The sequence below is a fragment of the Triticum aestivum genome, chromosome 2B, assembly GCF_018294505.1.
Source record: "Triticum aestivum cultivar Chinese Spring chromosome 2B, IWGSC CS RefSeq v2.1, whole genome shotgun sequence".
Taxonomy (NCBI): Eukaryota; Viridiplantae; Streptophyta; class Magnoliopsida; order Poales; family Poaceae; genus Triticum; species Triticum aestivum.
The window spans coordinates 741,999,744-742,010,906 of NC_057798.1; the positions used below are offsets into that span (position 1 = coordinate 741,999,744).

Consider the following 11,163-nt stretch of genomic DNA (forward strand, 5'->3'; position numbering starts at 1 on the left):
TTACTGTACTGACGACTTGTCCTGTGGCTGCAATGTAAAGCAGCAAAGGCTCTTTGCTGATTGGGGCAGCAAGCACCGGCTGGGTGGAGAGAAGGGCTTTTAGCTCTGCAAACGCTGCATCAGCTTCGGGAGTCCACTCGAACTTGTCTGATTTCTTCATCAGTTGGTAAAGAGGCAATGCCTTTTCACCGAGACGAGAGATGAATCTACTTAAAGCGGCCAAGCATTCAGTAAGCTTCTGGACATCGTGCACACGCACAGGGCGTTTCATTCGGAGTATAGTACCGACTTTTTCTGGGTTGGCGTCGATTCCTCGTTCAGAAATGAGAAAACCGAGTAACTTTCCGCCAGGAACTCCGAATTTGCACTTTGATGGATTAAGGTTGATATCATACCTCCTGAGGTTGGCAAATGTTTCAGCATGGTCACTCAGCAGGTCGGAATCTTTCCGTGACTTGACCACAATATCATCCATGTATGCTTCCACATTCCGACTGATTTGAGTGAGAAGACACTTCTGAATCATCCTCATGAATGTGGCTCCAGCATTCTTGAGACCGAATGGCATGGTGACATAGCAGAAGCACCCGAATGGAGTGATGAAAGCTGTTTTGATCTCATCGGGTCCATACAGACAGATCTGATGGTAACCGGAATAGGCGTCTAAAAAAGACAGGCGCTCACATCTCGCAGTCGAGTCGACTATTTGGTCGATGCGGGGGAGAGGAAAATGATCTTTCAGGCAGGCCCGATTGATATGTTTGAAGTCAATGCACATGCGAAGTGACTTGTCCTTCTTGGGGACCATGACAACATTGGCGAGCCACTCGGAGTGGTAAATCTCTCGGATAAACTCTGCTGCTAAGAGCCGAGCCACCTCCTCGCCAATGGCCTTTCTCTTCTAGATGGCGGACCGTGGAAGATGTTCCTTGACAGGTTTCACTTTTGAGTCGACTCATAGACGGTGCTTAGCCAGCCCCCTGGGAACACCCGGCATGTCAGAAGGCTTCCATGCAAAGATGTCCCAGTTCTCACGGAGGAACTGGACGAGCGCTTCTTCCTATTTGGAGTCGAGTGTTGTTGAAATATGAGTCAGAGCAGCACTGGGGTCGGTCGGGTGAATGTGATTCGGCTTTGTCTCTCAGGACGACTGAAACGCTGATTCCGTAGCAGGTTTCTTGGCTCGCAACAAATCACTCGGATCTGCAGTTTTCTGGGTATTCCTGCAGCTCTACCACTGCCATCTGAGCATCGACAATCTTTGAGCCTTTCTGAAAGCACTCTTCTGCCTTCTTTCGATTGCCGGTAATAGTGATCACACCTTTGGGACCAGGCATCTTCAATTTGAGGTACACATAACATGGTTGAGCCATGAAACGTGCATAAGCTAGCCTGCCCAAAATAGCGTGATAAGCACTCTGGAAATTCACAACTTCAAACTCAACTTTTCTTTGCGGTAATTCTTGGAATCGCCAAAAACCACATCAAGAGCAATTTGGCCGAGTGACTCAGCCTTCTTTCCAGGAACGACTCCATGGAAACTCATGTTGCTGGTACTGAGTCTGGACATCGAAATGCCCATCCCTTTCAACGTCTCTGCATACAATATATTCAGGCCACTGCCACCATCCATCAAGACTTTAGTTAGTCAAGTGCCTTCGACGACTGGGTTGACCACCAGAGCTTGCCTCCCAGGGGTGGCTATGTGTGTCGGATGATCGGACTGGTCGAATGTGATGGCAGTCTGAGACCATTTCAGATAACTGGGCGTCGTCGGAGCAACCATATTCACCTCTCGATTGATAACTTTCAATCGACTTTTGCTTTCTACATCAGCAAAAATCATGAGGGTGGAATTGACCTGGGGATATCCATCATCACTATCTTCTTTGTCTTCAACTTTGTCCGACTCCTTTTCCTTATCTTTGGGCTGTTTCCCCTGGAATTGCTGGATCAAGAGCCGACACTGTCGAGTGGTATGTTTCGGGTAAATGAATTTACCCTCCTCATCTTTCTTCGTGTGGATGTGACACGGCAAATCCATCACGTCATTCGCTTCCTTGTCCTTCACCTTCTTAGGGTTCCAAGACCCTTTGGGCTTCCCTTTAAACTTCCCTTGAGTCACGGCCAAGGCTTCTCCAGGAGCAGCTGGCTCGGCTTTCCGCTTTTGCTTCCGACTGGAGTTCCCTCCTCCGGTTTCATGGGCGACTGACTTGTGCTTGCCACTCCGGAGCCGATCCTCTTCTTCACCATTGGCATATTTGGTGGCAATCTCCATCATTCGACTCAGAGTCATGTCTCCGGTTCGACCGAATTTTAGGTTTAGCTCTCTGTACTTAACGCCTTCCTTGAAAGCACAGACTGCCTGGTGATCAGATACATTTTCTATTGTGTGATGCAACATGATCCATCTCTAGATGTAATCCCTCAGAGTTTCATTCGACTTCTGCACACAAGATTGCAGCTCTATCAGCCCTGCTGGTCGCTTGCAAGTTCCCTCAAATGTTGTGACAAACACTCGGGCAAGATCCTCCCAAGTATAAATGCTGTTGGGTTCTAACTGATTCAACCATGCTCTGGCCGAACCCTCCAACATAAGAGGCAAGTGTTCCATGGCCACCTCATCGTTGCCGCTGCCAATCTGAACAGCCACTCGGTAGTCCTCAAGTCAAGTATCAGGCTTGGATTCACCAGTGAACTTACTGACTCCAGTCGCCAACCTGAAGTTGGGAGGAATCACCGCGGCCCTGATGGCTCTGCTAAAACACTCTGGTCCTGAGACGTGTACTCTGCTGCTGATGGGTACATCTCTGTCATGACCTTCTCGGTGAGCTCTGTTCCTGTCGACCAAACCTTGAACGATAATAGATCTCGCATCAAAGCCTGGTTCCCTGGGGTCGACTGGAATCCTTCGCCCAACACTGTGATGGCGTCTGTCATCCTCCTGCCGAGGCGCGTACAATCCACCCCTTGGGGGAGGGGTGGGCACTCGACGTAGATCATCACGATCGAATCGGTGATCATACCGCTCACGGTTCTTGTACTGATCACGCCGGTCTCCATGTTCCTCACGCCTCGGGGGTGATCTTGGGCTATGGGCCGACTGGACTGTATTTGCAGCGACGGATCTACTGTGAATCCTATTCTGTGACTGTGATACAGTTGAATTTTGATCTCCCGCTGCCCGGAGTAACGCTCTGATCTGTAACAAGCCTCTGCCAGCCTCTGACTGGGAAGGCTGAATCGACTTTGCTATACGGGCTGCAGCTGCTAGATTCTGAATCGAAGTTCGATATACCTGAGTTGGTGGTGGAAAGAGTTGACGTTGACTGGAGTCTGGAACCCGTTGCCGCGCATGCTCGTCGAGTGCTCGCTGGAGGTTCTCCAGTCGAGTGCGCTCAGCCAAGTTGGCCAAGCGCGCATCTTCTAAGGCACAGGGGTTTCTCCGACGATAGGAGTGTGTAGTGCATCCATGTTCCGGCGGCGAAGTTCTTCCCTCTGCAACGAAGTGAGGGGCTCGGGTTGATACTCTTCGTGGACATGTGCCAGATCGCCTCCGCCGTCGCCTCCGTTGGCGCGGGGAAAGCTGGGAGGACTGTGTGGTCCATTGACCATCAGAACCTTCACCGCTGGATCACTGCTGTCGCACTCGGATGCAGTCTCTGCGGAGCCAGTCGACAGATCGAACAGGCCATAGAGAGATTCGTCGGGCTCGATTGCCGCGACTTGGGGGGTGGCCGACTGGCGGGCCACCGCGTGTCTCACCCACCGCTGAAGCCTCGACCGACCGGAGCGCTTGCGCCGGCCGGAAACAGGGAGGGAGGACGACATAGGGATCGACCGATACTGGGTCGACGGTTGCCGCAGGAGGACGCCGCGGACGCACGCGCGGAAGTGCGTCGCCCCGCGGACGGAGAGCGCGTCGACGTCGAGTGGAGTCTCCTGAAGCCAAGCGGAATCGTCGGCGATGAACGTGAGCGCGCCGAGACGGATCTCGCGGCCCTCAACCAAAACTCTGCCTGAAACCATGATGAAGGAGATCAGAAAAAAAAGACGCAACTTCTCCAATAAGTCGCTAAGACATCTGCCCCACGAGCGCCAACTGTCGTGGTTCTAAGTCTGACGGTAGAATAGGAGGGTAGGAATGGAGAGGCAAGAACCTAGCTATGGAGTAGTTGTATACGCAAGATGTTTACGAGTTTAGGCCCTTCTCGGAGGAAGTAACAGCCCTACGTCTCGGAGCCCGGAGGCGGTCGACTGGATTATGTGTGAATGAGTTACAGGGGTGCGAACCCTTTACACTGAGGAGGGGGTGGCTTATATAGAGTCCGCCAGACCCCTCTGGCCCTCAGTTATGCAGGGTTTAAGGTACATTAAGGTCGGGCGTTACTGGTAACGCCATAAATAAAGTGCTATGATGACCATAAAAGCTACTTAATGACAGACCGTTTGCGTGCAGAGTGACTTTAGGTCTCCTGGCAGTCGAGTGGTTGGCTTCATGGTCGAGTGTCTTCGAGTCCGTCAAGTGGAACCTTTCCAGGTCGACTGAAAGGTGGTTTCCTCTAGAGATGTCCTTGGAGAGGGTATCTTGGACAGGTCCATGACCCTACCCTAGGTACATGGCTTTATCAGTCAACTCTCAGAACATGGAATGAGGTGGCCTTGTCCTTGGAGGTTGGGGTCCTTATTGACAAGTGGTACCGAATTAAAAAAAGATGATCATGCCAAGTAAGGGCATCTCCAGCAAGCCTGTAGAGATGGGGCAATTTTACACAGTATCTTTCTGTCCAACAGACTGTTTTGATAAGGCTGTCTTGTTACTAGAGCCGCCAACACTACTAGTATTTGATTGTGGCATGTGTAATTGATTCGTGCTGATTTATAATGGGCTTCATCTTTGTGCCTGCGTGCGTGATTACTGTACTATATACTCCCTCCGTTCCTAATATAAGTCTTTGTAGAGACTTCACTATGGACCATATACTGATGTATATAGATGTATTTAGAGTTTACATTCACTCATTTTGCTCCGTATGTAGCCATAGTGAAGTCTCTACGAAGACTTATATTTAAAACGGAGGGAGTACATAAAACTGCAACTACTCTTTTGTATCATCTAGCAACCCAGGTTGAACCCATACGCGTACACATGCAAAAACTAGATATGTATCATGATAATCATGCGATGTGAAAAAGAAAAGCAATATGATGATTTTGAGAGTGAACCTCCAGGGTTGTACTGATTGTATTTGGAGAGTGTCCGTTCATTCTTTTGATCCGAAACAAGTCATGATTGACCAGGAGTCAGTATTCACATCCTTGGCCCCTTTTATGAAAGCAATATTCTTCAGGTGGATGAATGAGACTGGCCTGAAAAAGGAGCAGATGCATTACGAAACGCAGCTGCCAAGTACCATGGCCTTGTACAGTCTGGTCTTTCCTCGGATGACTTCGTGCTCGATCGCGATGCAGCGGCGGTCAGCAAGATGTTAGCACTCCCTTTTGCCGCTGAGAAGTACTAGTAGGCCTTGATTGGACGAGTTTTTTTTTTTTTGTTGTTGTTGTTGAGGGAATCTCGTTGGATTTTTATTTATTTTTAGAGAAATGGAATCTCGTTGGATAAGCTAGGCTGTGTCATAATAAGTTCAAAAAAAAAAGCTAGGCAGTATCATAAGCCCACTCATGAGTAAGCCCAGACATTCGAGCCCATTGCCCACGTCTGCCTCTCTCGTCGTCCAGGTCGTCCTGTCTCTTGCCAGACAGATACTTCTCGAGCTCCAAAAGCCGCCGCCGCCGCCGCCGCCACATGCCTGAATCCCAATCCCGGCTCCACTCCGGAGCTGCCGCGCCCACCTTGCCAGCAAGCTCCCGCACCTCCAGCGACTGGCGCCCCTGCAGTGAACCTTCTGCTCCAGCGCGGCAGCGCCTGGCAAGCTCTTCCACGCCAGCATCGGCGGAGCTGATACACGAGGCGGAGGCGAGAGGACTGGGAGAGCGTGCGTGTCGGTTGACGCTGCTCCTGCTCCTGTTCGAGCAAGGTACTGAACATTGTAATTATTGGCCTGATGTGTTCTGTTCATCCGTAATCTGTAGGATTTATGTTTTATTTATGTTGATTGAATGAATGAAAAAAATCCACGCTTATTAATTTTTATTGTAATTGTAATTGGACACGAAGAAGAATGGGACAGTCTCTTTTCCGGAAATATGAGTCTAAAAGCAAAACATGATTGCATCTTTTCATTAGTTTTTCTTCGCTGGCCATAATTCTGTAAAGGAAACATATAGCAGGTATATAGTCTTCACATATATCTAAGCATTGCAGTTTAGCTGGTAGAATCATGAACCCACCATTTAATTTGGAAAAGTGCAGGGTATATATGCCAATAACATGTAGAACAGGTGATCGATTATACAATTTACAAACTTGCAGTGAAAAAGAGCCTTTTTCAGGATAGTAGTTCTCTGAGATACATTTATCGTCAAAATTTATTTATCGTTCTCTGGGATAACCAGTTGAAAGGAGGTACTGAAAATATATGACATTTGAATGCAACTGTGACCCAGCAGCTTTCACTCACTATGATGTGTGAGGTTCTTTGTCAGCAATTAGGACTGTCCGATCTCCTCAATCCGCTGCGCGACATCAGACATTGTAGGCCTCGAGTCAGCATCTTGACTGCAACATTTTAGCCCGAGCTGCATAAGTCGCACCATGCACTCCTCTTTCCCGTCCTTCTGCCCCCGTGCTAGGAGCTCCACGTCGAATACCTCTGCCCTCCACTCCTCAGGTGTAATGGAACACACCCACCGTGGCAAATCTACTCCCCCGTCATCCTGAAATCTCTTCTCCAGTGGAGACTTGCAGGTGAGAAGCTCCAGCAGTAGGATGCCGAAGCTGTACACGTCAGATTCCTGGGAGACCCACCTATTGCGGGTGACCTCAGGTGCACGGTAACCGGGGGCATTGGAATACATGCCAAGTGTTATCAGGCCATGCTCCGACACACATGCGTCGTGGGTACCGGTGAGCAGGATGTTGGAAGACTTGATGTTGCCATGGCAGCTCGTTGGTCCAGCTAAGTGGATAGCCGCCACACCGCGCGCAGCAGCAAGTGAGATGGCTGACCGCTGCTCCCAGTCCAATGGAGCTGGGCCACAAAAACGATCACCTAGATTCACATATCATGAATTAGTGATGCCTCAGAAACATTAGAAATTGTAAAGGCAAGCATATTATAGCATTGTACGCTATATACATTACCGTGGAGTGCTTTTGCTAGGCTACCCATGGGGATGATATTATATACGAGCAGCTTCTCATCCTTGCTGCAGTAATACCACAGCAGTGGTGCTACGTGTTTGTTCTGGATGGTGCCAAACAGCATGACAAGCCGCCCAAAGATCGCCTCCCCCAAGTCCACATCTTTCAACCTCTTGACCACCAGCTCATATCCACTATCAAGTGTTGCTCTGTATGTTGTCCCGACTGTACCCTTGCCCAGAACTTCAGTCGATGCCCCAATCAGGTCTTTCAGGTCGAACAATTGGCCTGTCATTGCCGACCCAATGATAGAAGTTCCCACATTTTGTATACTTAAATGTGATAGCGCTTTGGCTGGAGCCACAATTCCTGTTTTTGGGGTACTGCCACTGCTTTCTTGTGAAGACATGCTTAAATGCGATAGCGCTTTGGCTGGAGCCACAATTCCCGTTTTTGGGGTACTGCCACTCCTTTCTTGTGATGGCGTCTTTTCAGCTGGAGCTACAATTCTCACGTTTTGGCTACTGCTACTGCTTTCCAGAGATGGTGTTTTGGCTGGAGCTAGTTTACTTTCTCTTCCGATCTCTTCGATCTGTTGCACAACTTTAGGCATTGTAGGCCGCGAGTTGGCATCTTGACTGCAACAGTTTATGGCCAGCTGCAGAAGTCGCACCATGCACTCCTCTTCCCCATCCTTCTGATCTCGCCCGATGAGCTCCACATCGAACACCTCCGCCGTCCACTCCTCGCGTACAACGGAACACACCCACCGTGGCAAATCAACTCCCTCCTGATCCTTTCTGCTATTTGTTGGAGCCTTGCGGGTGAGAAGCTCCAGTAGTAGGACGCCGAAGCTGTACACGTCGGCTTTCTGAGAGACCCGCCTATTGTTGATGAGCTCAGGCGCGCGGTAGCCCGAGACACTAGAAGACATGCCAAGTGCTATGAGGCCATGCTCTGACACACATGCATCGTGGGTGCCGGTGAGCAGGATGTTGGAAGACTTGATGTTGCCATGACAGCTTGATGGTCCAGCTAAATGGATATACTCCACACCACGCGCAGCAGCAAGTGAGATGGCCGACCGCTGCTCCCAGTCCAGTGGAGCTGGGCTAGAACCTTGGTCACCTAGATTTACACATCATGAATTAGTGATGCATCAAACACTTTAGGAAGTTTAAAGGCAACCATTTGATAGCATTATACAGTATATAAATTACCATAGAGCACTTTTGCTAGGCTACCCATGAGGATGACATCATACACTACCATCTTCTCATCCTTGCTATAGTAATACCACCGCAGTGGCACAACGTGCTTGTTCTGGATGGCGCCAATCTGCGTGACGTGCTGCTCAAACTCTGCCTTCGGCAAGACCACATCCTTCAGCCTCTTGACCACCAGCTCATATCCACTATCAAGCGTCGCTTTGTATGTTGTTCCGACTGTACCCTTGCCCAGAACTTCAGCCGATGCCTGAAGCAGGTCCTCCAGCTCAAATGATTGGCCTGTCAGCGTCGAACTAATGATAAAAGTTCCAACATTTTGGCTACTGCTTTTCTGTAAAAGTGCCGTTGTGGGGTTAATATCATTGCTTTCTTGTGATGGTGTCATTTTCACTGGAGCCACAGTTCTCATGTTCTGACTACGGCTACTGCTTTCGAGCGATGGTGTTTCAGCTGGATCTTGTTTATTTTTCCTTATCCAAGAAAATAGAGCAAGTCTCTCTTGTACCTGATGTGGAGCTTTTTTAAGTTTGCGAAGACGTTCTGCAACTTCTAACATCGCAGGACGTTTGGTAAGTTCCATCTTCAAGCATTTACCTGCCAACTTAGCAATCTCTTCAATAGTCTTCATGTCGCTCGATGTCACAATTTCAGGATCAAACATCTCCCTCACCCTCCTAATCCCTTTTGAAAGAGATTGACTAAAACTTTCTACCAAGCCAATCTTCCCGTCCTCCGTTCTTGCTTTTTTTCTGGTTATCAGTTCCAGGAGCACAACTCCAAAACTATAAACATCACTCTTCGCTGTGAGGCGGCCACTCTGAGTAAACAGAGGGTCCATGTAGCCTATACTTCCTATCACATTTAGAGTATATAGAGTATTTTCAGTGTTGACTAGCCTTGATATTCCAAAGTCTGATATTTTTGCACTGAGTCCATCATCCAGAAGTATATTAGCAGGCTTGATATCACCATGAATGACCTGGGTATACATTTGTGAGTGCATATAGGCCAATGCTTCAGCACATTCAATGGCAATTCTTAGCCGTATATCCAAAGCGATGGGAATATTATCATGGTGAAGAATGTTACTCAGATTTCCTTTAGGAATATATTCCGTGACCACCATTAGGGCATTTTCATCTACACAGTAGCCAACTAATCTGACTACATTCTTGTGATTGATTTCACGGTGGACAATCAACTCTTTGGCAAAATTTTCTTTTACATTGTAGATAAACTTTTTGACTGCAACCATACTTTTGTCCTCAAGGACTCCTTCATAAACTTCTCCAAAACCACCTCTACCAAGCATAGTTTCATAGTTGTTGGTAAATCTCCTTATCTCAGCTTCTGTAAAACATGTCACATTATGATTGCTACGTGCAACCCATTTAGATCTATGCTCTTCCTGGATAAGTTGGGTTACTATATTTCCTGGATGATCCATCTTTGGAAGTAGCAGGGAACTTACTCAATGTCGACGTAGAAAACAGTTTTGGTAGTGCTAAAAGTCAAATTTAATCCAACATGTAAATGAGGAAACAAATAAACAAAGTACGTAAGAGTGCTTTCCTCGGATTAATCATCAATGAATTAGTAAGGTTTATTTTTTGAAACGATAGTTAGTATGGATTTTTTTTAAACGAGAATTAGTAGGGATTTCATATGTCCATTTGGACAACACGTATAGATGCTGTTTGTACTCATTAGAGTTCGTTTAGAGACAACAGATATAGATGCTCTTTTTACTCATTAGAGTTCGTTTGGAGACAACACATATAGATGCTGTTTGTACTCATTAGAGTTCGTTTAGAAACAAACCATACATCTCCTCTAGCTGCTGAATATAACCAATATTTTTTTCTGCGAGTAAAATATAACCAGTCTAGATTGCTATTTTACTATTTTAGTTATTTACACAACACGGCAGAGAATCATTTGTGTTTGTTCATGGACCACATCGCTAGAGGAAGTAGAACCTAGGAGAGAGTGTAATTAATATTTATTGTTGAGTTCTGCCATGGATTTTGAATGACAATTTCATGGCAAGATCTGGGTCGTTTTACATGTTTGTTTCCTTGCAGGCGAAACAAAGATGTGAAGAGATTGAAATCTAAAGTGCTAAAAATTGTGGTGAAGACATGGAGATGGCCATATGTTGAACTAAAACATACCTCTTAAGATGGACGTCGTAACATAACACGATCAATCGAGCCTTCTTTTGTTGGTGGTCGCACAGATCGCCATGGAATGGATCTAGAAGAAAGAACTGATGGTGTGTAGCCTTCTTTCATGAATTGCCATCATCGATGGTCAACTACCAGAACACGAAGGGGGTGGCCTTATCCTGCTTAATGACAACTGCTACCAAATTAAATAAAGATGATCATGCCAAACAAGTTATGTAAGAGCGTCCCAATCCAAAGATTGCACTAGAAAACAAAAATTCAATTTAGATACCACAATATGTGTGGACTTTGGACTTTGGACTTTGGGACAACTAGCACGGTGCCAAAAGTGGGGCCCGTAGTTTTGACATTGTTGACACCTACGGAGTTACACTGCTGACCCTGCTTTTGGCTTGTCAACGGTATAGCCCACACTTAAGACGGGCTGATATTTTGCCTCAAGATCCAACTAGTATTGTTTTTCTCAAATCGCTTTGGTTGT

General features: G+C 47.3%; 1 protein-coding gene and 1 long non-coding RNA gene across 2 annotated transcripts; one reads left to right on the plus strand and one right to left on the minus strand.

Moving 5' to 3' along the window:
* The first annotated feature begins 5,718 nt into the window (after positions 1–5,718).
* On the plus strand, positions 5,719–10,955 carry LOC123047094 (uncharacterized). Its single transcript, XR_006422779.1, has 2 exons — positions 5,719–6,038; positions 10,578–10,955. It is a non-coding gene; the product is annotated as an uncharacterized lncRNA (long non-coding RNA).
* LOC123047087 (receptor like protein kinase S.2-like) lies at positions 6,461–10,582 on the minus strand. Its single transcript, XM_044470582.1, has 3 exons — positions 8,485–10,582; positions 7,265–8,392; positions 6,461–7,172 (listed from the first exon to the last, which is right to left on the minus strand). Exons 1-3 carry the CDS (start codon positions 9,938–9,940, stop codon positions 6,610–6,612), a joined length of 3,147 nt encoding a protein of 1,048 aa, XP_044326517.1. The 5' UTR covers positions 9,941–10,582; the 3' UTR covers positions 6,461–6,609.
* Positions 10,956–11,163: the final 208 nt, after the last annotated feature.